Consider the following 25,153-nt stretch of genomic DNA (forward strand, 5'->3'; position numbering starts at 1 on the left):
TTGTTCATGATTATCAATTATTTTTGATCCTGCATTGCTTATTGCAAAGTATTACCTACAGTATCTGTGTCTGAGATTCAGCATAAATACTGCAGGTATGTAAAGGGTATGTGCCTAAACCAGAAGTCTAAGTTAAAGAGTTAAGCTCTGCTTCATTGAAAACCAACACGAATGGGGCCAGTTTTCTGGCAACAACAGCCCAAACACCATGTTTGGAATTTAAAAACCTCAGCTGTTGTCCTTTTTCTGAATAGAGCTTGGTTTATATGAAATGAACAATGCTTCACTGACCAGAAATGTTTGTTTAATTTTCCCGCTTCATGTTTCATTACATGCTCACATCCTCTTAGGGTAAAACAAGATACGCTGCAAGCTGTAATTGGTATGCAGAGTGGTATTTCAGTTATCGCTGAGCAAGACAAGCCAGCTGACTTTTGTTTACAGGATTCACAGATACTGGAGCAGAAACTGAAAAAAAGTGTACCATTGTTACAGCCACAAACCGGTGTGCTAACAGGATGTGAAGGTATCAGTACCATCATTCTCAAACAGTGGTGAGTACAGGAGTCAACCACACTTGAGCTCTTGAACCAGATGAAGGGCACCTCTCTCACATCAAAACATCAACTTTCCTTGAACTGGACTTTTTTCCTACACTACATTTGTCTGATGGCTTTAGGATCTTTGATTTATTTACCTAATGTATGACCAGCTCATAAAAAATTACAAAATACCCAACATCATGTAAAGTAGTTGAAATTAACTCAGAGCTGCAACATTTCATCGTTTCTCACATGACATTGCTGTGAATTAAATTCATTTAATTTAAATTTTGGATGAAGAACTTATTTTTAGTTGTCACAGTGTGCGGGAGAGTGGGGGTGGGGGGGTTACGTGGCAGAGTGCCAGTTACCGTTGGCAGCTGTGTACTTCCTCATATCCTATGTAAAACCGTTTAACTGGCCTGCCAGCTATGTTGAGTCATTTTGTGTGACAATGTTCATATGTTCAGTCTTAGAATCAGCTTTATTGCCAGGTATGTGTACACATATGAGGAATTTGACTCAGGATTGTACATTGCTCATGATGTGCTTTCTCATACAAAAATACCATAACACAATAATAAAATAATAATAAAATAAAATCAGACACAAACTACAGTATAGACAACACTAATATACACACTATGAACAAAACAATATAGACATATTGACAAATGCAGTGATCAGAGTGCAAAGGATGCGAGAGTAAACTATTATTCTCATTATGTACATGTAGAAGGTGGATATGATATGCAGGTACACGTACACATATATGTGTACCTGTAGGCTTTATCTGTTTAAGAACATATAAACTTGACTGATGTTGTGGATAGGACCAATATGTGTAAAAAAAATGTTGCAGTTTCCCCAACTACTTTGGAACCAATAGAACCTCTATCCTTTTTTTTTTTTTTAACACTTAGGGACTCTAGCCCTAAGGGGACTCTAACCCTTAGGCTATAGGCTACTGTACACCACATTGGCTGTTATGCTAAAAGCCCTTGGCTATGCACATAAATTAACATAATTTATTTTGGGTGTAGCCTTTAACTGTAAACAAGTAACAGAATTATCATCTGTGAACTGCTGATCTCGCATCACAATATACCCAAACATACAGTATATACTGTGAAGCTTATAATGTTTCATTAGGGCCCAAGCATCAACAGCTGTGAGGCCACTATTGAAACTGAAGGAATTTGTATTCTCTTCCTCCCCAATTAATCGTATTTTTGAATGATCTACTGCCTACTGCCAATAGGAAATTACACAATTTATACTTTGATGTACTCCTCCAAGCAAGTTGACCAGATAAATGTCAGATTTGGCGAGAAAAGTGTTAAGGCCTTGATGAAGATATTTTACAAACCTTGTGAGCTTTCGTTGGACCCAAGTCGCAAATGTTGATTTTTTTTGACATGACACAGGTTTTGGACATGACACTACCTACTGGCATCAGAAAGAAAGCCTTGTGTGATAATCTTAATTTGATTTACATTTCATTTTGAGTGTGGTTTACACTTATCAGACACAAGCATCAACCTGTGGCTGCTTGAGGGTTTTGCTTATTTTCTTGCCCATGCAGTGCTTGCTCATGGAGGGAATTGTTGGGTCTCTGTAAATAATATTATAAAGTACTCTCTAAATCGGTTGTATATGAAAAGTGCAATGAGATACGTAACTAACATATTATTTACATATTATTAACATATTACAGATCTGGCACGTCGCACGATCTTTGTTGTTGTATATTTTTATGTTGTCAGTATATATATATTTATATGTACACAATATCCTCTTCCGTTGCGTTACTTCTGCACAGCACAGACCCAGAATAATGCACGTGTATATATCTGCAACGTTGTTCTTCCATTCCATATTTATATATTTCTACGTTTATTTATGTTGACTGTATGTTTGTCTACGTGTAGCACCTTATCACCACAGCAAATTCCTTGTATGTGTAAAACACTACTTGGCAATAAAGCTCCTTCTGATTCTGGATTACCATATTGTATAGTTATTCTGACTGGACACTGTAAAGTTGCACTTGAAATCAAGAGGCATACATGTAGAATAATATCCTCTTGTAGGGAATACTTCTAAAAGAAATATATCTGTTAAATCTCATGAGTCAGTGTCTTACATCCTACGCTTTAAAATCATTGCCTCCACTTCCCATATAAATTACACAGTAGCAATATTACAAGTTGTGTACAAAGTATTACATGTCTACAAGTTTAAATTGATTGCATTTCACTGAGCAGCACATTACTTAATAAACTTATTTTCAAAGGAAATGTACACCCGAGTTCGAAGAACTGTAACATGCAGAATGCAGAGAAGTGTTTAGTTGCATGTGATAGTAAGTGTAAGGTAAGATGCAGGTGTGAAAACCTCAATCTGCCAAATGTACTCGGCAGGCTTTCAGCACAGAAATATATGAAAAGATTTCAAAGTACTGCTCCACCAGTCACAGTGTTATTAGTGCTGAATATGTTCTTCACCATTTTACATTGTGTATACATGTATGTCAAGGCTGTTAATTATTCCATAACAGACCACCAATTACATCAATAACAAATACATCAAATTATGTAGTTATTAATTTTAATAAATTTTTGATTATCAAATGTTACAGCTTACAACATTTTCCATACAAAAATGAGAACACAGGCATTATCAAAATGTTCCATAAAATTCAAATGGCTTGTGAAAGTATTTTGTTACGTTCCATTTAGGTTTTTAGATTTTAATATGGAATTATCTGCTAACTACATTTAAAGACCTTGTGATCCTATATGAAACTTGGGCTATATTCAACAGTCCGTTGGCAATTACTCTAAGCCAGCACTATTTTATTACCACAAGGTGCTACTAGGGGAGAGATATAAAGAAAGTCTTGTAAAAAGAAGCAGGCGTTTGCTGCCAACATATTTACAATTTCAAAAACAATAAGCAACCATATTTTTGTAAACATACCAAATTTCAATGAAAGACAACTGTAAAATCAGCTGCACTTAAAGTGTAAGATCACCAACAGGCTACCACCTTTTTCTATCAGGCTCTGGATTGTGGCCACCGTAATTGTCTACAGCAAAACAGTGCAAATGGTAGTCAAACATCAAACAGTAATGATACATTTTGATGGTAAAGGTGAATAACTGTCATATAAAACATGTGGCAAAATTTAACATGGACTTTTGTAAGAGAACAGATATGACCACTATAAACTATAATTGTTCAGAAAATTTGGTGTAAAACACAAGTTGCAGTTTTCTTAAATAGAACTTGTATGTTTTTCCTTATTAAATACTATTTCTCAATCCAGAAAGTTTGAGTATCAAGGCTTCAACGAAAAGCAGCACAATGTGAAAGGTTAATTCATGGCTGACTTATATTTTTGTTGATCACTTCTTGTCACTACTGATCAGACATAATGTACTACAGTATAATACGCACGTTTATAATTTGTTTTACTAACTGATAAAGGGCAGAGTGATGAAAAAATACTTTTACCTCACACCTATGTTGTTATGAATTATGTTTAGTTTACAGCATTTTCAGGCAACCTGTCTGAGCTAGTTGTTACTGTGAGGCAAGTTCCTGCAACACATCCGTCTCTTGACTAGCTTACAAATCAAGACACCAAATTAGCCAAGCATATTGTCAGTAACACGAGGAAAACAGAAAGAAGACCACCGTGGCACTTCTTTCTATTCTAGTCTGCTTGTGACTGAGTAATGTAACCAAATATTTATTCCCCAAGCAACCACTGTGTTTGGCCTAGGTTGACGGCAGTAACACAGAAGCATCAGTTAGAGGGTGGAACCTTAAACCATTTTCCTCTCCAGTGTTAACATCCCCAGCAACAGGGCTATGGAGTACTCATCAGCCTGATGTTTACTTTGGTCTAGGGTCGACTCTCAGGAGCTTAGTGAGCTTAAACGTCATCGTGTTGAACCCATCACTACAAGGGAACCCTAGTCAGTTTTTGAAGGCTCCATAGCGGCTGGCTTTACTAATGAAGTTCTTGAGCAGGTCGTGGTCCATGTCTGCAAAGGCCTGGGTCTGCGTGACAGCTGTTAGGTGGTTGACGCAAAACTTGAAGCAGAACTCCTCCAGGTCCTAAAAATGAAGAGGGCTGTCTGGTCAGTGCTGAGGAGTACAACTGGCTAGCGACTGAGAAGGTCCCCACCACCATGGTGTTTGACTGTGTGTCAGGGGCTATAAGCTTACCCGCGCCTCATACTTGACAGCAGCAGAGAGCAGAGTGATGGCGTTCTCCTCAGAAATACCTCTCTTGATCGTCTCCTGGCACAACCGCTTCAGCCTCGTCTCTTGGTAGTACGTAGCCAAGTCTAGCAACCCTGCACACATAAGAACAACACATAGGCGAGTGTGCTCTGGACTGCACCGACTTGTCTCAACATTTTCTGGTGCTCTCAGTGTGTAAAGGACTGTGGTCCACTCATAGGCTTACCAATAGCATCCTCTGGTGGCAGGTTAATAGTGTCTGTGTAGAGGTACTCTAGAAAGGCTCGGTACACCAGGTATGAGAACTGGTGAATTTCTATGGCATCCTCATCCGTTTCATTCAAGAGTGCACGAAAATGCTCACACCTGGAGAGGGAAGAAAAGAAGACGACTCCTCGCGTGACATGGTAAAAAGATAACACCGGTGACTGAGCATGTGTTAGCTAATCTATAACAAGTTATATGTACACTACTGCTTTTTTGCAAATCATGCTGTAATGATCCAAAAACAATATTCTACTCTCCAAGAACAGAAACCAAGGTTTGTCTTAATTTCTTGTCAAAAGTCATATTATCATATTAAGGTAATGCAGTGCAATCACACAATTCGAGCAAGTTTCACGATTCTGCTAATTAAATTTCATACTGGATGGAAAGTTTGTCATAAGTATGTTTAGATGTTTTAACTCACTTTGTGTGTAATAATTAGTGTTCACTAAATCACATTTTCTTTCCCCCCAGTTTTATCTGAATCTCACCACCCCACTATTTCCACCAAGAGTGTATAACCCTGAAGTATATTGAAACAGCTATAACTTTTTTTTTAATATACTGTAGTTGTTACTGTTATTTAGTGTCAAAGAGAAAATTATATATATATACATTGTTTTCTTGTGGTTTAACTTAAGATTCACTCTTAATCTCATAATGCAAAGGCAAAGGAGAGGCACTTTGCCAACAACTATAGGCCACAGTATTTTTCCACATTAGTTTCTCATGGCCCTTGCATTTAAATAGTGATTACCATTTTATTTTGTTTGCTTTAAATTTCTCTCACTGCTAATCTCTACTAACTCAAAAACTGCTTCTCTTTCATTTCTTCTCAGGACACGGTTGAAAAAACAACTAAGTTCATCTCAAACATATAATTTGCATGTGATTTTGCCAAAGCAGGCGTTTTGCGCTGTTATTCGTGTGAGCGTGTGCACTAAGCTTGACGTCGCAGACAGTCTGGCTCCTTCCTACTGACGGTGCAAAAGAGCAAGGGACTGGAATGCAGATACTGTGTGTCTAAGTGTGGTTATAAAAAGAAAAGCAGGAAACAATAGGTCTGTCTTTGCTTCCCCATGACATTAACAGGAAAGAAGAGGAAACACAGTATATCATATATCAGATGGAGTTTAAATATAGGCAACACAGCTTTAAGTAGGTACTATATATTCATTATTACAGAAAGATGGCTCAATGTGTTTGCTGTCATGATGGCTGCACAATTAACAAAATTATTTGTTTGTCTTGATTTTTGTTTCTATAATAAACAAAGTGAGTTTCTGTTTCCCTGAAAAACCCAATGTGGTGTACCAAACGCCTTCATTACTCATGACCAAACACAACCTCTGAATGTGAAAAATACACTCATGTGACCAAAGTGAAAGTCAGGACGGAGAAGCAGGCTGGTCTGGGGAGGAAGAAAGAAAAATCACATCATAAAACAAAGTGCAATGGCCTAACATCAGAGAGGAAAACCTGGAGACTATATATATATATACTATATATAAAAATAAAATAAAATATAAAACAATATAAAAGTAATTCATAATTTGGTTCAGGTACCACAGTAATCCACACATCATACAGCTCACAAGAAACACACACCTGCTACTCAAAGTGTCATGTGACTGTATGGGAACTCTTGTTTTGGTTAGCTTTTCTAGACTACTATTTAATTTTCAAGGACACTATATTGATGATATATTGATAATATGAAGAATATGACAAACTAAAAAGGCGAGAATAATCATCAAATTATTTAACTAAAGATTTGTGATTTTTTGCGAAATAATCCTAACAACCAAGTAGCACTAGCACATTTTCACTTTTTTAACCTTCCTCGTTGTCTGTACCTGATTTTCAGCAGGGCTTTGTGAACATGGATACACTTCCCATCAACCAAGAACTTCAGGTCTGAAATCTCTGGGCTGTCAAACTCCTTCTTCAAAGACTGGGCAACAGTCAGGTAGTCATCGGCATCTGGCAAAAAAGAAAAGAAAATTATGTTGTTTTTTTAAAGAAGGAATAACTAACACATTTTTTCTGGGAAATGACACCTGTCTAAATGTGCTAAATGATATGTTAGGCCTATTTTACAGTCTGTATTGAGAGCACACCTATGTACAGGGTACACAAACATTATTTTATTAAAATCCCATAAAATACACTTAAAAATTATATGGGAGCATGGTTATTATTGAAACCAAAATCCAAGGCCACCCTATGATACTTGATAACATATATGTCCCCAATGTAGATGATCTCGCTTTCTTTGCTATGTTAGAATGTAAAACAGGAGAAGCTGAAAATGCGCACAACTAACATACTGCCCTAGAAGGGGTCTTTAATCAGGTAGTTGACAATGTTTTAGATCGTAGCAACCCCAAAAAACACAGGGTCTATATTGTGTCTATGGGATCATGTCTAGGACAGATTATTTCTTGATATTCAATTCTCTCCTGTCACACTCAGCCTCATGTGACATAAGTTCTATTTTAGTATCAGATCATGCAGAGGGACTTTTCTTATGCTGCTGTTTGGCAAAAATCACGAAGATGGCGGTTAAATTCCAGTTTATTACAGGATGAAATTTTTTATTATAAGAACAGATAACAATATTCATGGACACCAATATCCCTTTGGCTCCTTCCCAGGGATAGCCTGGGAAGCACTGAATGCCTTTCTTAGGGGATTTATTATGCCTTCCAGAAAAAGAAAGACAAGGTAGCAGATCTTGTTAACCTTGGAAAAAAAAACGAACGTGGCCGAGAAAAACTAAAATGGCTGATGATAATCTCCGCAAACTTTATCCTCTGAAATATAAATACAACTTTTCATTGTCCCAGAGTTGAATTTTAGTTGTTCAGGGCTCAACAGCGCTTTTCTCAAACTGATAAGGCTAATGGACTCATTCCCCATAGCTGTTTCATGGTACCCAACTAGGGGTACCCCGCCATTTTTGCTTCTTGTTCTAGAAAAGTAAGCTGCCGCCATTCACCTGGATCCTAAAGCATGATGCGTAAGGAGATGCTTTATGCAGATGATATATTGACCTTTATAAGAAGTCCTGAGACTTCCATTCCTGGGTTGTTATCCACTATCAAATTCTTTTCTAGATTCTTGGGATCCAACATAAATTGGTCTAATCGTGAGGCCCTCACCCTAACCACATACTCTTCCAAAAAATTATTCCCACCAGGCACCTTTAGGTGGACGGATCAGGGTATTGGGTATCTTGCGGTCCTATCAATCATCATAAAAGTTAATATAGAAACCTTACTTGAGAAACTAGACTAGAGAGATGGGCACCCATTCATCACTTTCTACGGGCAAAGGCTAATGTACTAAAGATCAATTTAGTCCCAAAGTTCAAACACATCTTGCAATCAATGCTGGTGACAATTGGTGAAGTATTCCCACAGGTGTGGCCTTTTTATCTGGAATGGTAAACAAGCTAGGGTGCCTTCAAAAACTTCAAAATGGGGTGGATTAGAGGTCTTAGGTATACCAAACCTACTTCTGTAACACTATGCCTTCTGTCTATGACACTTGGCACAGTAGGCAACCCTGTGGCTCAGCATGCCCTGATCTTCCCTTGTACCCCAATCACAAACAGGCATAATCGGCTTGCTAGGGCATCGTTCTCTCTGCTGGGCAGGATAGAACGGTATTATTTGAAATAGTAAATATTTCTTCACTGTATTGAACGGCCCTTATAGACAAACCCAAGGCTTAGCCCCATTCCATGTATGTGTACACACACACACACACACACACACTTAAACAATCCACCATTATTTTATTTGTATTTTAATTTTTCTTTTTACCAGTTAATTTCTTAGCCCTCTATTTTAAATTGTATATGTACACAATGTTCTTTTCTCCTTGTTTTAATGTTTGTGTACATTCCTACGTCTTTCTAAAATTCAATAAAATATCAATCACAAAAAACAAACAATTAAAAATGATGCCTTTTGGCCTTACAGATATGACTCTCTCTAGTACACTTTATAAAAAGGCAACTCTAGGGTATCACATTTAATTGGACTCACTATTTGTTCCTCCAGCACTAGAGCTGAACAGGTAATAACATACAGAAACAGACTGCACTTATGGGAGCACTTATGATTTGAAAGGAGTATAAATGAAAAATGTAGATCTCAAAGTGACATATTTATGCTCCTAAATTTGAGTTGACTTAAAATGGTAAAATCGGTAAACATACGATTGTTTGACGTGGACAGGAAACAGTTTCCTGTTTTCTTTCTTAGACCACTTCCAGGAATTTGTACCAACAACACACGCGCCCACCTCATGGTATGATTATCTTCGATTAGTTCAGGGTAAATGGGACAATGTCCAACAGTTCACTATAACTTCCTTTATAATTAAAGGATGTCTGAGTTCTAGGGCTTTGGTTCAGTTTAAAAAAAATCTTATTCTATACATTACAACACTCTTACCTACTGAGAGGAGGTGCCACGTGACTGCTGGTGTGGCGAAGCATGCAAACACATCGTCTGTGCTGCTGAAATGGGTGAGGTGGGGGCTGGCTACAGCTTGACCTCGACATTGACCCCACATCAGAATCTGCCCACTCTGGGTCTTGGCAGCTGATGTGTGGCTGGTGTGACATGCAGCCACCTCCACCATCCTAGTGACAATAACAAAATTCAAACTTTAAAGCATTGCTAATATAGCCTTCTTATGCAGAATGTATGTTAAAATATAAAGATATGATAGAAGCTGATTCCACTGTGAGAAATACTACTTTAATATCGAAGTTCTTATTTACTCTATGATGTTATACCATATGTGCCTTTGAGGCATTTAGCTACTAAAAAATGTATTGCCCAGGATCTTATCATGCCGCCCTCAGTGACGTGGTGGCAGAGAGGTGTTGCTGCTAATTGAGGCCAGGGTAAAAACAAAGTACTAACCTCTCCTTGTCTGTGTTTATTAGAGTGGGGAGAGCTTGGTTACTCTTATTGCCTGTTCCCAACTGCCCATACGAGTTGGCTCCCCAGGCGTAAACAAACCCCTCATCTGTAAGTGCCAATGTATGTGCATAGCCACAAGCAACCTGTATATGGAAGGAAGAGTTTAATTAAGCTGAATATCAACTCAAGTAAATAATCAAAAACAGAGATTGAGGAGATTGATCTCTCTCTATGCTCTTACCTGGACAATGCTGACACCTTGGAGAGCAGCAATCCTGCATGGGGTCTGCTGATTTCCATTATTGCCCAAACCTAGCTGTCCATTGCAATTGTAGCCCCAACCATAGATCTATAAATAGGAGACAAATTCAGACTATGCACACACTATATCAGTTCTATTCTGCATGTTTAGGGCTAAATATCTGTAGCTTTAATTAGCTTTTATCGATATATTATAAATACTGCAAAAGTACGAAAAATCAGCAGCTCATTTGCATTTTTTATTTTTATTTTTTCTTTACTTTCTTTTAGCGGTTATATGCATATTCTGAAATGTCTCCATTGCAAGAAACTCATCTACTGCAAACTGCACTGCCTTCTTGGTGGAGAAAACAGAAAACTTTGAATGCAGGGGACATTAAATTAAAAAAATAAAGTATTTCAAATGATCTGTCCCTTCTGAAGAATCTATATGTCTATAATGTAAATACTATTTAATTCATTAACATCTCATGCTTAGGTACGATACTCATTTGCATTAGCCAGGCCTCTTAAAAAGAATTAAGAGCTACTGACAAAACATTTACCTACTGAGTGCACTGTTTCACTTATCCATGCTAAACATCAGCAGATTGATGTGATCCATTACCTCTCCATTGTCTAGTACAGCCATAGAGCAGAGCTGACCACAGGCTATGTTAACCACAACTTTGTTCTGCAGGCAGCTGCTGACCCGGCGCGGCGTAGGCTGGTTGGCAGTAGACCCTGAACCTACTTGGCCTGAGTTGTTATAACCCCATGCATACACCTAAACAGAGAGATAAATGTTCACTGTCAAAATATATAAACAGATTAAGCAGAAAGAAACTCAAGAAAGGACACAACTGATGATAAGTTACCTCTCCATCAGTTGTGAGGGCAATAGTGTGGTGGGAGCCACAGGCCACCTCTGTCACTCTCTTGTTAAGGAGGTTGGTGGACACCAGGGCAGGGGTCAGTCCGTGGTTGGTGGTCCCATTGCCCAGCTGGCTGTAGCCATTGTGTCCCCAAGCAAACACTTCTCCATCTACACAGCAGCCAGCAAACTTTCATTCATGTTGTCTCAGTGGTTAATATTTTATTAATAGATAAGAAGCAGTTGACTTCACATGATTTAGTAAAGACATCTGGATAAAAGGCACAATCTGTGATCCAGATGTGAACAAAATACCATCCCCATTACCAAAAATCTAAACATAAAATTAAAAATTGCAATCACTGAATTGACAGCTTTTGTAATACAATAACTGACAACAAGTAAATCAATTTTTAATGTTTCCTGATGCTGTTAAAGTTTTGTACCACTAACTGGAGTAAAGCAAACTATATTCTGAAGTCAGATTGGTTGGGAAACAAAATGCTTATTTTTCACTTATGTTACAATAACATTGTGCATGTGAATTTAACTCTTATTTTCTTTGATCAAGCACCGATTAGACCAATAAGGTTACAATAATTATCTACTGTTTGATGCAACATTATGGGACTAGTTTATCCACAAATAACATGGCCACTTTTGTACTAAAACACAGTGAACTGTTAAATATCAGCATACAAACATGTCACTTGAAATAGTCCAAATGGCTGAAAGCCTTATTAATTGACATAACTTTTAGTGCATATAGATCATAACCATCTGAATACAAGTTATTAGGCTCTTTTGCACTGTTTTGTTTTTAATTAAGTGATTTTTTTATAGCGTACAGACAGCAATGACCCAGCATCATCATAAAACCAGATTCATATGCATGTATTTGTTGTTGATGTCATTCCTGTGCCTTCTGAGGAAATTTTGCCTCTGGGACAAATAAAAGTTTTCTGAACTGGATTACCTGCAGTGGCTATAACCACATGCGGTCCTGTTCCATAGCTTAGGGACACAATCTTCTTTCCACACAAGACATCAATCCTGCGTGGCTCAATAGTGCTTTGAAGGTCTCCGAGCCCTAAACAGCCGCTGCAGTTGGTGCCCAGAGCAAAGACCTGGAAAGCCCAAACATCATTGATGAAATGGTGCTGATATTAATACAGTAAATGATAAGTAAATGCGACACTCTAATGTTTACTAATACAAACACAAAATATTTGGTGAGATAACATACTGTGAGGAGAATAAATATAATCAATTCAAGAGTGAAGTTTTTTTTTTAGTCTGTGAAAAAAATAGGTTTGTGTTTTTACACCAATATAAAACTAGGCCTGCAACTAATATATTGTCATTTTTGTTAATCTACCTATTATTTTCTTAATCAAATGTCAGAAAATCTGAAAAAAATGGCCCTGACAATTTCCAAGATATTTTGACAATCAATTTTGTTTCAAGTGACTACATTATTAATTCAGTGCTATTGACACTCAAATGAAACTACACAATCAAAGTGTAATCTTATGTGAGATTATTTTTTCAGAAATACTTTCCCAGAATGTTTGTGGGCTTTATGAAAAAATATAAACTTCAGTAATAACTGTGTATGCAGGCACCATTTCAAGTGAAATCCACCAAAATACATTTTCTATGCCACAAGTGACTGCTCCAAAACACAAACTGTTTTGCCCACAGGGATAAAACACATGAGTAAGGGTGGTAAGATGAGGCACGCTCTACACCTTTCAACAGGATAAAAATGGAGCTTGTGCAGGTATTAGGCCTATACAGCTAAAGATAGCCTCATTCTATCTGCTTATCCCAGTGTCTGGAACTGCAACTTGTATCAACCAGCCTGCAGCATTTTTCTATCTACTAAATAGAAAATAACCAAACTAATATTACAAAAGGAGAGTCTATCAAGTCTTGCAACACTTCATAATGTAAACAAGAAGATTAAAGCACCCTTGCCTAAAGCCTAAGTGTTACCTCATCACTAACTGTGACATAGAGGGCTTCATTTGCAGCACTGCCAAAGACACATGCTTGCCGGATAAGCCGTAGTTCCTCAGGAGGAAGGAGTGCAAACACTGGCCACTTCCCGACGTCCAGCATACTATGCAGCTGTGAAATGAGGAGAAAACACAAATACACAGATGTGAATATGAATTTTCCAGAGATTTTGACTTAAAAAAGACTTAAAATAAAATGTACTGTGCAAATTCAGGAAATATGGGAAATTGCCTTGAATCAAAACTTAAGACTTATTTCACATGTACACATTTCCTTTCCATTCCTGCTCTGGTTAATACTCACTTCTTATAGTATTGTTATCAAAGAATTGCAAAAAATCAGACCAAAAGACTGCTCTGTAACTTGGAAAGTAAACAGTGTTGAGTCTGTAAAAAAAACTGAGAGGATAAATTACCCACAAGGTTTTCCATGTCTCAAAAGTGCCCCGCATAGACACCAAGTGGGCAAGTGAGCCCAGCTATGTAGACAGATTAAAACACTAGACTGTATATAAAAAACATGTATGACTGCAGTAAACCCATTACCATGTATTTACTGACAGAATGAGTGATAGCCAATAAAGCTAATTTGTACTGAATTGAGTGAATCCAGGTTGTCATGTCAACACATTGCCAGTACAATGGCCAAACCATATGTCAAGGATGCCTCTTCTTTTTAATTTACATAATTTAATGAATACTTAATGAAGATTATTTACCATTTGACTCTTTTTTCCAAGATCAATATTTGCATAGAAAAGATCTACTCCTTGAGTGTGTATTTCAGACTAGGTAAACGGCAGATAAAGGGAATAATATTTAATATGACTGACATTAAGCAGAAACTGTCAACTGAATTATAAGCAGTAGATGTGCAAATTAGACTCAAATGTATATCACAAGAAATAAATTTGTGATAAAAACGCTTTAAAATAGCTTATTTTACATAAGTTAGGGTACTATCTGGCCTAACTAAGTTAACGTTACAGTGATGGTTTCACAGTGAGCAATTACATGAAGATGCACTCATGAACCCAGCCCTTGTCAACCCTACCCCTCCCCTACTAGCCTACACACCGCTTTTATGAGATGTCCAACACTTCAAACGAACTAATTCCATAGATAGTATAAATAAACATCGCAAAAACAGGGTACGTTGCGTTGGAAGACATAACGTTAAGGTTAAAAGCTAGCTAGCATCATAAAAGTTGCCGATGTAGCGTCTCGCATTAGCAGTAGCGTAACCATCAAACTATCTAACAAAAACCTATCTAATTAGCGTAAAGTGTCGCTGCTGCAGGGAGCCGCTGATGGTTCAAACTGTTGACGTTACCTTGCTGTTGCTCTAGCTAGTGTTTCGCCCGCGATGTCGGAACACTGAAAAATTGTCAGCCAACATATTTGGCGAATCAAGTTGCTGATATAATCATCTCGATAGTCTGGGTCTAGCTTCACATAACTTGCCGTGGTTGCATCTTGTTGTAGTTAGCTTTGATCGCTGCACCACCTACTGAAAAAAACAACACACCACCACCACCTTACTTCCTGTAGTTAGATGATGCGTTCACAAAACGTCGGAGCTGGGAGCGTCTACTGTTTAGCATTGGCAAAAAAATATAAAATCCTTTACATATGTTTTTTATTTTCCCAGATGCATCTATACAGGTGGATACTTTCATGACAGTTCCTCTATACTTTCCTGACTGTTTCTCTATTTTAATATGACTATCTGTATTCCCCTATTGACTCTTCTTTCTGGAAACTCCAGAGAAAACAACAAAAACAAACGTTATGAGGGAGGATAAGACACGTGCAAAAACCAACTGTCACGACTCTCAAGGGATCATCAGGAAATGGAGCTTTGTTCACCTTTTTTTGAATCAGTTTTGTGGAAGAGCAACTCCTTTTCACTTCAAATGTCATAACTACTGTGGCAGAAATAGGCCGGTAAATCCACCAGATGGAGCCATTGATAGTCTAGTCTTAGTGACACATTGCACTTGTTTGTACCAAAGCCTTACAGATCCTTTTTTGACATGCTTTATTTTATTGGAAGGTAAAATCATATTCCAATTTCACGTGCACACCTTTCATACAAATGGTAGCTCCACACACACACACACATACATTATATATATATATGCGTAAATGTGCACACACTTAAATTAGATAGATAGATAGACGATGCTGTTAAGGTGGACCGTACTGTTTCAATGAGAAGCAGGCTGCGGTTCAGCGTTTTATACAGCTCGGCAGAGGAAGACCTGACAGGGTCACGTCAAAGTGAAACAACAGCTGAGTTCTTGTTTCATACTGTCTATGATTTCACTACACCGCACATATATTTGCAATTGACTTGGTGGACAAACCGATCACAGACACGTCAACCTTATTAAGTTCTTCCTTAAAATCATGAAAATGTAGATAGGCAGATGACGATCATTATAACTGTACAGGATACCGACCACGTCCACGGTACTGGCAACATTAAAACAATGTGACAACATAATAAATGTTTCTCTAGCTATCTTGGAATTTGGGATTCGTCATGATTTGCTGTAGTACGCATGCGCACACTCTGTAAGCGATGGCGAAATTCCTGACTTTTACGCAAGGAGCAGGGTTGGATGTAAAGTTATCTCGGTAAAACAGGCGATTTGGCAAACATTATCGATACTTAGCATCGTTACTGTCGCTCGCAAGTTAGTTTGATCTGTTTTAGGTGTAGCTAATACGAAAGATCGTCGTTCATATTACGAGAAATACACATCTTCATCTTGCTAACTAGTAGCTAGGTAGCATTAGGTAGCTAACGCTAGCATGTCACATTTTGCCTTGTCTTTTGTTTATCTAGGTAGCTAGCAAGTGGTCTGTCTCAGGTGTTGCAGAAAGTAGCTGGCCATCGGAGCTCGCTGACGTTAACCATTTTGGCAAGAGCTGCATTGGATTCATCACTGTGCATCGGCGCGTCCGTCAAGGCTGCTGCTGTCTACTGACTGAGTGAGTAACGTAAGCTGCTATTGGTAATAACTCACTTGTGCTGACAGCTTACGATGTAACGTTATTAACTGTGTCTCCTAAGGCAACTCGAATTAAACTCTAAGGTTTGTTAATTAGCTGGCTACAATGTTATGTTGCAGCTACATAACGAATAGCTATGACATAACGCTAAGCACACACACATACACACACACTTGTAGCTAGAGTAAACAGTTGTCTTGGTGCAGCTAACCTTGTTAACTTAGCCATGGCAATGAAGAACATTACCTCTGATCGTTGATTTGTGTATTAGCAGAGTGACATTAATAGTGTGACATGTCATTTTGATAGTCCATAGACATGGTAACAATAATGTAAAGTAAAGCAGATATTTAGTTAGCTAAGTGGCTAACAGTAATGCTAAGTCAAATACATGCACTAAATGGATAACCAGCTGTTACACCGTGTGACTCTGGCTAGCATAGGAAAACATTTCTCCAGCTGTTCCAGCAAAACCGACACATTAGTGTTGGTTTAAGTCTGGATACATTTTAGTCGACCAAAATGTTCAAATGATTATACATGTGAAGCCTTATTTTTGTCCCCCACATCATCATGATTTTGATACTTAATGAGCAAGAAGAAGTCTTCGCTTGACTTAGCGTCATTTTTATTCTACCCCTTCAAGGTGTTTTCCCCATCTCACCAAAACTGAAAAACAGCTGTTGTGTCCTTATTGACTGCTCTCTTAGCCACAATCAAATATGATGTACAGTCAGGGCAACAACAGCTGTTACCACAATTTCAATATAGAAGTAATGTTTATTGTGCTGCTACAGGAAACACTATATTGGTATTGGTGTAATGCAACTGTGACTGGAGTTGTTGTTTTTCACTGATATTTAATAGGAGTCTGTGGTGATTTCTAATTATTTGTTGCATCCACAGGTAACTGCAAGTATTTAAATAACTGGAGCATTAAAAAAAACTTTGCTAATCACCCATTCACCCTAATCAATATTATGTCATATTTGGAAAATTTATAATTAGCAGTCAAATCTGCATTTCCTGTGTGAGAATAGAACACCACTTCTGGCTTCATCAAGTGTGTGAAACGTAGGCTTTCAGGGACAAAATGTAAAGAATGGATGTGCCTAACTGTGATCAGGGATCCCCCTTTGTTACTTCTCCTTTTACAGACCCCTGGGTAACAGTTGTGAGTGTGTTCTAGGCAAATAATTTTTAATTTGGACGCAGATCTATCTGATATTGTATTGTGTTATAGAGTAATATGTCAAGTGATTGCAGTGGTTGACTCAGAGGCCTAATGACCACAGAAGGAGCCTGGCATCATGCTGATAGTGATACTAGGCTAATCTCATGTTGATCCTCTGCTGTAGCAATAGTTCCCTAAAACCCAGTTTATTGACCATCACACTGTAAACTGACTTTGTTGTTTAAGCTTAAGAAGGGGAGGGGCTAAAGCTAACAGATAAGCCAGATCACTGTGAGGTTTAGGGGCGCATGCGCTAGATTGTAATTAGGTTCAAGGACACATGTTACATTTCTCTCATGGTGTTCTGCAGTGTTTTTGACTTCATGTAATCATTTTGCAAGTTTTCTCAAGTGGTCAGTCCTCAGTGCAGCAACCTACTAGTAACCATTTTTCAATCTCAATTTTTTATTGTTAGTACAGTTTTTATTACCTCAACAAAGACACACATTGAGAGAGAACATTTGCCACTGTTTAGTGATAAATCCTTCCTCTTTAGTAGAATACTTCAGAAAAGGTTTTATTTTTAGCTCAAAAAGCTCTCTTAGCTCAAAAAGCTCTCTTAGCTCACTGCTTGCCATTTGATTTTATGATTTGTGAATGAATGTAACACAGACAAATACCAAACCGATATAATAGACCACATGGGCTACCAGAATGGCACAAACCAGAATTTACAATGACTTTTATCTACATGACATGTTTATATCCTGTAAAAGACAATGCATCTGATCAACCCTCTCTTTGGTCTCTGATCAGGCCTGTTTAGTTTGGATGGAACAGCTGGCCTAACCTGGCCGCTCAGTGATTCCATCAGAAAATGTCTTTCAGAGTCAGCAAGTGGGTGGCAGTGCCAGAAAATGCTGCTAGTGCATGACTGGCAGTGGAAAACAATGTATGTGTTAGGAAATTAATTATGGTGTGTGTCAAATTCCCACTCAGTGCGATTCAGCTTGTCACTATGGCTTTACTGGAAATGGTTGTGAATTTAGAGGTTATTTTAAGTTACTAAATATAGGCCTTAAAATTATCATAAAATGGGTGTGTGTGTCCTACAACAGTTGTGTGAAAATAATATTTACGTTTGAAGTATTTGTCACTCTGTTTTATTGTTTGTAAAATAAACAAGAAACACTTACAACATCTCTGATCTTGATTTTACATAGTGATCAATATCCATTATATGTCCAATATACATTCATACATCAATTTTCATAACTTGCTTAAATCTTAAAGGTAGGAAAAATAGGAGTCCCCAGAATGTTTGAAGTATATGCTCTATTATACAGAATACCTGCAGAAAAACATTTTTAATAAACATACTTTTAAGAGAAGGGGGATAGAGAAGCCACATCCTGTGAACACTCTGGGTAAATTCTCAGCACAGGTTTAATGACTGGCTGGAAGACAAGAGACGATGACACCACAAAACGTTGTGGTGTACTTTGTGCATTTCCATTGATTGCTGTGTCTTTGTTGCAGGAGTACCTTTTCAGTGGTGTGAATGAGGGAGACATGGCAGACCACACCCCACCTCTGGAGTCCGGCCAGCTTCTCAGCCCTGAACTCCCAATCCTGGCCTCACCACCACCCTCAGCCATGGTCAATGGGGATGGCCCCCAGCAGGTACACTCGAACCTCTGTGCCCTCATGTCTCTGTGCTATTAGTCACACTTGCTGCATTAAGTCTGCTAGGCCCAAATTGACTTTTCTCAATCTGCCTTGTAATTACAGTTTAAATGTGGTGCCTCTGGCCTATTTTGTCTGTTGTTGGCCTTAAGTCTTCAGTAGAACTGTTGTGTGTTTGACTCCATGTAGCTGAAAAAGCAAATCCATTATCACAAATAGCTTTTTTTGTGCTAGAAAAATGAATTTGATAATAACATTGGACTGATTTGCCAACCCAGGGATATTGATGCTTTAAAATGAACTATATTCATGGACGTAATCAGTGAAATTGAGAATTTTTTGCAGGCACACTTTAAGCACTTGAGCACTTACTGAAGTATTAATACTTAAGGCAGTGACATAGCATTTGGTTTGACCAGCGCAGCAGGGAAACACTTATGTGGTTTTCAGCCTGATATATAGCCCAGCAGATGCTAGAGCCAGGGTTGTGTGTGACATGAATATAATGCCTGGAGAAAAATCACTGTGTGAATTGGCGTTATTTTATATAAGGTAATTGTATTTTATATTTACCTCTTGTCTTAACTTAATACTGTAAGTTGCATTTTAACAATAGTGATTTTTTTCACACACTATTGTGTTGTTATAAACTCAATCCGATTTAATGTTGTTATTGCCGTTACCCATTTCTGATACATTCACATTGACAAAACAGTATGAATATACCTATTGTGAAACCTGATGCATTTGGTGCGTTGTTTCAGATGCTAAACAGAATATGCAGATATAGTTCTTTACTCAGATAGGTATTGAAACAACACAAACAGATTTTCTGTTGCTGCTCATGGAATGGGTTTCATAGGCAACAGGTGCTTGTCCGTTATGAACCATGTCGCTCTCGGTTCTGATAGTAGCCTTTGCTGTATGGGTTCAGAATATAGAGCGACATCCCTCACCGTCTCTTGTCATTATCAGAGTGAGATTCAGTGGCCCTGACAAGCCTGGGTGATTTCCCTGTCATTTTGATGGTCATCAGTTCCATTTGCTTAAGCTTCCGTGACTTCCGGGGGGATAACATGGAACTCACTGTGATATCTTTTCCGTCATTTCCTCAGTCTTATGCAGTTTGTCAAGATAAGACTTGCTAATATTAGTGCTGCCCTATAAACATGCCTTTCCAGCTGTCTTGTCATTTTCCACTGTGGAAAAACCCTCGCCTGAATCCCGCTTTGTTCACGTAGAGATCAAATTTTGCTGGTTGTGTTGGGCTGTGAGTGTGTTGTTCTCATGGAATTCAGTTACCTTACCACCTCCCACAAAGGTTACCTGATTACCTGTTCCCGTCCCCTGTCAGGGTTTACAGTGTTAGAGTGCTAAAGGAATAAAATGCTGCCAGTCCTTCCTGGCTTACATCATTACCACCCTGCTGCTCAGACCAATTTGAGGCACTGCATGTTCATGATCGCTGAAATGTACTGAAATGTGTATGAGGAGGAATAACAAATATCAGATAGCACTGTGTTTTTCGAACCACAGCACGATGACTTTCTATGCGCTAGGGGTGTTGTGTGTCCCTCTCAGACATATTGGACATATATCCAGATACACGGTCTACAATTACATACAGAAACAATTCATTGCTGTTGAGCTACAATTTGTTGTTCTTTAATATATTTCATGTTTCGTGTTATATGGTTGTAGCTAAAAAACAATAGTATCAATGGCAAAATAGCAAAAATTAATAGTAAAGAATGCTTTGTTTCAAGTATTAAGGACCTATTGCTAAAACAAATTATGCCTCCTGCTACAGCATCACTAGTGAACAATGGGAAGTGATACTAGGGATGCACCGAATGTTCAGCCACCGAAAATAATAGGCAAAAAATAGCACTTTTGGTGTTCGGCCTAATAAGTCAAAACTCAGATTAAATTTTACCGAACAATTACATCGACATGTCGGCAGTGTGGAAGCATTTTAAGGTGTCCGAGAAAGACGCCAAAATCGATGTTTGCAGACACTGTTCCGCTGAATTGTCTCCTAGCACATCCACTCTATCTGTGGCTGACTTCTTAGAAAAGGCAACAAACGGTCTGACCTGCTTTGAGTGTTTCTGTCACTCGTTTCTGAGAAGGCGATTAAGCTAACCGCAGTTCGTGCACGCATATTCAAGCTTTTATGGTAACGGAAACGGACCAGAGCGAGCTGACAGGCAGGTTAGCGGCTTTATCCTGTCAGTTTCTCTTTATAAAGACAATTGTTGCAGTATGAGAGTCCTACCTGAAGAGAAGCTATGTCTTCATGTTACCCGATACGAGAACCACATACAACATTTATCATATTGGGTCGGACTTGATGAATTTAGCGCGAGGATACATGTGACAACGTCCATTGTTCACAATAAGGTATCTATACAGTATGGAAATAAGATTAATTGGATTATATTCACAGTATAAAACGTATTACATTAAAAGTAAATGGACACATGTAATTTACTTTACTAGAGCCTCTTGGGCCTCGGACCCACCCACCATAGTTTCTCCAAATCCTGTGGGAAATACTGAGTAAAAAGCACATTTTCAACTGCTTCTAAGCTGCTGAGATCGTTAATACAAATATTAATGTTTAAGCGTATGATCAATATGTCAGTATGGACATGCTACACATCGTTCGGTTCAAGATTGGTTAGATTCTCCACAATTCAATTGTTCAGTTAATTTAACAAAATAACAAGCCCCAAAGTCTAATTCTTACAGATTTACCAGTGTAACCTGCATGGTATAAGAGATGAAAAGGAAAAAAAAGTGCAGACTCACGTTACCTTTTAAAGTGCTCGTTAAGTTCGAATGTATCCGTTCCTTCATCAGCCTGTCCCATACGGACGCATGTCCCAGATAAAGGCAGGGTGAATTCAATGATTTTTACAAATAAAAGCCCGGGCTATTAATCAAAGTTTTACGGTATTTAATTTATGCACTGGTTAAAAAAATGGTAAAAATGTGAATGTACTTGTTCGGTATTCGGCAATTTTTTTCATTATATCCGCTTTCAGCTTTGGCCAAGAATTTTTATTTCAGTGCATCCTTAAATGACACACAAGTGAACCTTTTGGGCTGTGCCCATTACGTGATTATTTTTCACTGAAATGCTGCCTGAACTGGATATTGTGCACTGCAGTTTCAGGGTCAGTTTCATTCATCTGTAGCCATCATTTTCAACAATGCTATATGGGTGCATGTCCTTGCAAATGTAGTGGCTTATTAAATCAGTCATTACCTTTGACCATGAGGAGGTGGGTGTGAGTGTAAGTTGCTAATGCTAGCATGGTTGGCTTCCCTCAGAGCACTGAGGTTTGTGCTGTACCAATATATTTTATGTCTTGTAAAGTATTGTTTCATTTGTTTTTTGTTTTTTTTAGAGAGTTGCTTCATTTCTTTTTTGCGCACTGATCTGTTGTATGTGGGTATTATTCTGTTTTTTAGCAAAAGAGTGGTGGGTCACATATACAAGCACACGTACTTTAGACTCAGGGGCACAGATACTATTATACTTTTCCCAACTGGGTTTGTGATTCTGTATTGATTGATCTTTGGTTTTCTCTTAAATCAATTTTCTCAAATAATGGTATGTAAGACTCTCAAGGCTTGATTTGAACAGATCATTGGTTTTATGCCCTGATAACTGTTATTTACATTTTCATATTCTTCTTTAAGCAACGACAGTTTGTCGGACTTAGCAACAGTAACTAAGTCCCCTTAGTTACTTAGCAAAGGGTCAATTGACCCTTCGCTAAGCATAGTTACTGTTGCTAAGTCCGACAAACTGTCGTTGCTGCCACTGTCTATTACTTCACTCTCTGGAGAAATATTATCAAATTTTTGGTAAATGCGATCTCAGTAAGACGCAAACAGTTTTGCAGTTGCATTAGACATTTGAAGGTTTTATTCAGGCTGTCAAACTGACGTGAAAAAAATAAAGACAGAAGCTTAAGCTTTACCAATCACAGTGTGAAAGTGAACCACCGCATTACCTCACTATTGAGAAAGAGGACGACAATATTAAGGATTAACACTGTTCATGGACAGCTCTAGTCTCTAATTACTATTACAATCATTAAAAAGCAGAACAGTAGGGTTATATAACGTTAGATTCAGTAGTAATTTAGCTAGCGTTAGCTAACTAACATTACATTAGGAACAATACACAGTCAACATTTTTCTGGATTTGTTTTAGGTTTTGGAAAGGGAATAAATCATACTTCTCCTTTCAACCTCTCTGGGTAGAGACTGTAATTATTACAAGTGCCCCGGGAACAGCTTTGACCATCTATTGGAAAAATACAGCAAAAAGAAAAGCTAGAAAACGGCACATTTTGTGTCGGACCTCAGTTAGAGTGAGACCTATACTGCGCTGTGATTGGCCAGCTGCAGATAAGAAAAGTCAGCAGATGGCTGAAAGGCACTTTACAATAACAGCTTGACTATCCTCACCTGCAAAAAGGCATTTCTAATCCTGGTCAACAACGCGTTAATTGGTGATATCACCATATCGGTGACTTCAGGGAAGCAGGAGAATTTTCCAGTTCTGTTGTTTCTTTGTCATCTCCGACAGTGGCCATGGTGTCTCGAAAAGTTCAGGAGACCATTAAGGTACACTGTGTTGCCTTTGAAATGTTGTTGTTTTATTTTCTTTTTCTTCTGACACTCACGAAATAGGGGTGGAGCAAAAATAAATCCTGCGAGAAGCTTCGATCCTGCTTTTGACGATGGAGGTCGAAATCAATTGATTTTCGATTTAGAATCGTAATCTTTACACCCCTACTTTCATTGCATTAATTGTTCAGCAATGTTAGTTTACTTTTGAAGCTGGCACTAAATACAATGCTTTCTCTGAAGTTTTTGCTACAAAAACAGACACGAGTTTTGCACTATTTGATTTTCATGAACTTTTCAAGTTTTGTTGTTTGAACGTTGCTGTGAATAAGATGTAGCTTATGTGTGTTGTGTGTCTGAGGAGGTGTGTAAATATCATGACAGCTGCAGAGTGAGGAACAGGAACCACTGGAGGGGTCTGGGCTCTGACAGAGCGAGGCAGGACTGTGGTGACAGTGAAGAGGATTCACAGCGATGGCTGACCCCGCCGTTTCTGACCTTTTTAGTTGGAGAAGCTGCAAGGACACCTCATTCTTTGTTCTTGGTTTCTTTTTCCCAGTCTTGGCTTGGTATTAACGCTCTGTTGGACCAATTATTCTGAGTCAGAGAGGAAGCTGTTGTCTTGGGATCATTACCTGAGATGATTCCTTTTTAGAGATTTGTCTACAGTATGATTCACTGCTTCCATCCATTTATTCCCCCCTCCCCAGCACCGGGTTTTTCTGCTCTTGCCATTTGGTTTGTAGCTAAATTGGTAATAGATGAATCAGTCTGTTTCTGTCAATTTTTAAGCACAGCTAATGTCTTACGTACTTGGCTGTTGTCTGTGCTGATGGGTATGCATATTTTCTTCCATTTTGTTCATTACTCTTTTTCATTAGACCTGCCATTTAATGGTTTCATGTCCTTTGTGCTTGTGCTTTCGTTGTTCTGTTTTGATGTTTGTTAGGTCTGGGTTTGTAACCTCATAGACTGTAAGTGAAAAACACATTTTGAGAAAAATTGTATAAGCTGTTAAGCAGAAATAGTTCATTGCAGTTACTTTCCAGAATATTCTCAGTGGTGGCAAGAGTGGTAGAACTTCTTGCTGTGCAGAAACCCTTTCCTAGGACTCATTCAGTCTTTCAGGAAATACGTATAATGTATAATAATCCTTAATGACTACATAGTACATTTGAAGAATAGTGTAGAAAGAGAAATTGCTTTGAATTTCCTTTCTAATCTAACATGGTGTTATTCACATGTAATTATGTTGTTTTTAAAATCTTCACATGACAGGACCCAAATTGGAACACGGACCCCATTTAATAAGATTCTGTCACAGGGTCCCCTATCTGATTTTTCCTTTTTAGATGTTTTAGTACAGGATGTGTATGGATGTAATTATAGTGATAATAAAGGATTCCCCCTATTTGCTGGAATGCCCTTTAACACCTTCAAGAACCCCTGGGGGTCACAGGACCCCACTTTGAGAACCA

The 25,153-nt window shown here is 38.2% G+C and overlaps 2 protein-coding genes across 3 annotated transcripts in view; one reads left to right on the forward strand and one right to left on the reverse strand.

The window, feature by feature from the left end:
- Positions 1 to 3,135: 3,135 nt before the first annotated feature.
- Positions 3,136 to 14,664, reverse strand: rcbtb2 (regulator of chromosome condensation (RCC1) and BTB (POZ) domain containing protein 2). Its single transcript, XM_038693457.1, has 12 exons — positions 14,478 to 14,664; positions 13,122 to 13,256; positions 12,100 to 12,250; positions 11,128 to 11,294; positions 10,878 to 11,036; positions 10,251 to 10,358; positions 10,010 to 10,152; positions 9,533 to 9,723; positions 6,923 to 7,049; positions 5,026 to 5,165; positions 4,782 to 4,912; positions 3,136 to 4,670 (listed from the first exon to the last, which is right to left on the reverse strand). The coding sequence occupies exons 2-12, from the start codon at positions 13,245 to 13,247 to the stop codon at positions 4,530 to 4,532; spliced, it is 1,584 nt and encodes a 527-aa protein (XP_038549385.1). The 5' UTR covers positions 13,248 to 13,256; positions 14,478 to 14,664; the 3' UTR covers positions 3,136 to 4,529.
- A 940-nt stretch (positions 14,665 to 15,604) lies between these two features.
- The window catches only part of fndc3a (fibronectin type III domain containing 3A), a 51,854-nt gene continuing 42,305 nt past the window's right edge, over positions 15,605 to 25,153 (forward strand). Inside the window, exons 1-3 of one of the 2 annotated variants that reach the window (XM_038693454.1) lie at positions 15,605 to 15,619; positions 15,999 to 16,144; positions 18,879 to 19,022. In XM_038693454.1, coding sequence (XP_038549382.1) covers positions 18,912 to 19,022 — 111 coding nt within the window. In that variant the 5' untranslated portion in view covers positions 15,605 to 15,619; positions 15,999 to 16,144; positions 18,879 to 18,911. Of the gene's footprint in view, positions 15,620 to 15,652; positions 15,788 to 15,998; positions 16,145 to 18,878; positions 19,023 to 25,153 lie in introns of those variants that run through there. The other variant, XM_038693455.1, reaches the window with a different exon arrangement.

Source organism: Micropterus salmoides, unplaced genomic scaffold (assembly GCF_014851395.1).
Source record: "Micropterus salmoides isolate LMB-PRFRI ecotype aquatic unplaced genomic scaffold, ASM1485139v1 Ms_hic_scaffold_3, whole genome shotgun sequence".
NCBI lineage: Eukaryota > Metazoa > Chordata > Actinopteri > Centrarchiformes > Centrarchidae > Micropterus > Micropterus salmoides.

Bases quoted from the DNA above. Each gene is read 5' to 3' on its own strand.
- rcbtb2 (XM_038693457.1), bottom strand. From the start codon at position 13,247: ATGCTGGACGTCGGGAAGTGGCCAGTGTTTGCACTCCTTCCTCCTGAG. The intron at 4,913-5,025 runs GTAAGCCTATGA...TTATGTGTGCAG, and splicing joins GCCACCAGAGGATGCTATTG to GGTTGCTAGACTTGGCTACG. The intron at 4,671-4,781 runs GTAAGCTTATAG...CTTCATTTTTAG, and splicing joins CTGTCAAGTATGAGGCGCGG to GACCTGGAGGAGTTCTGCTT.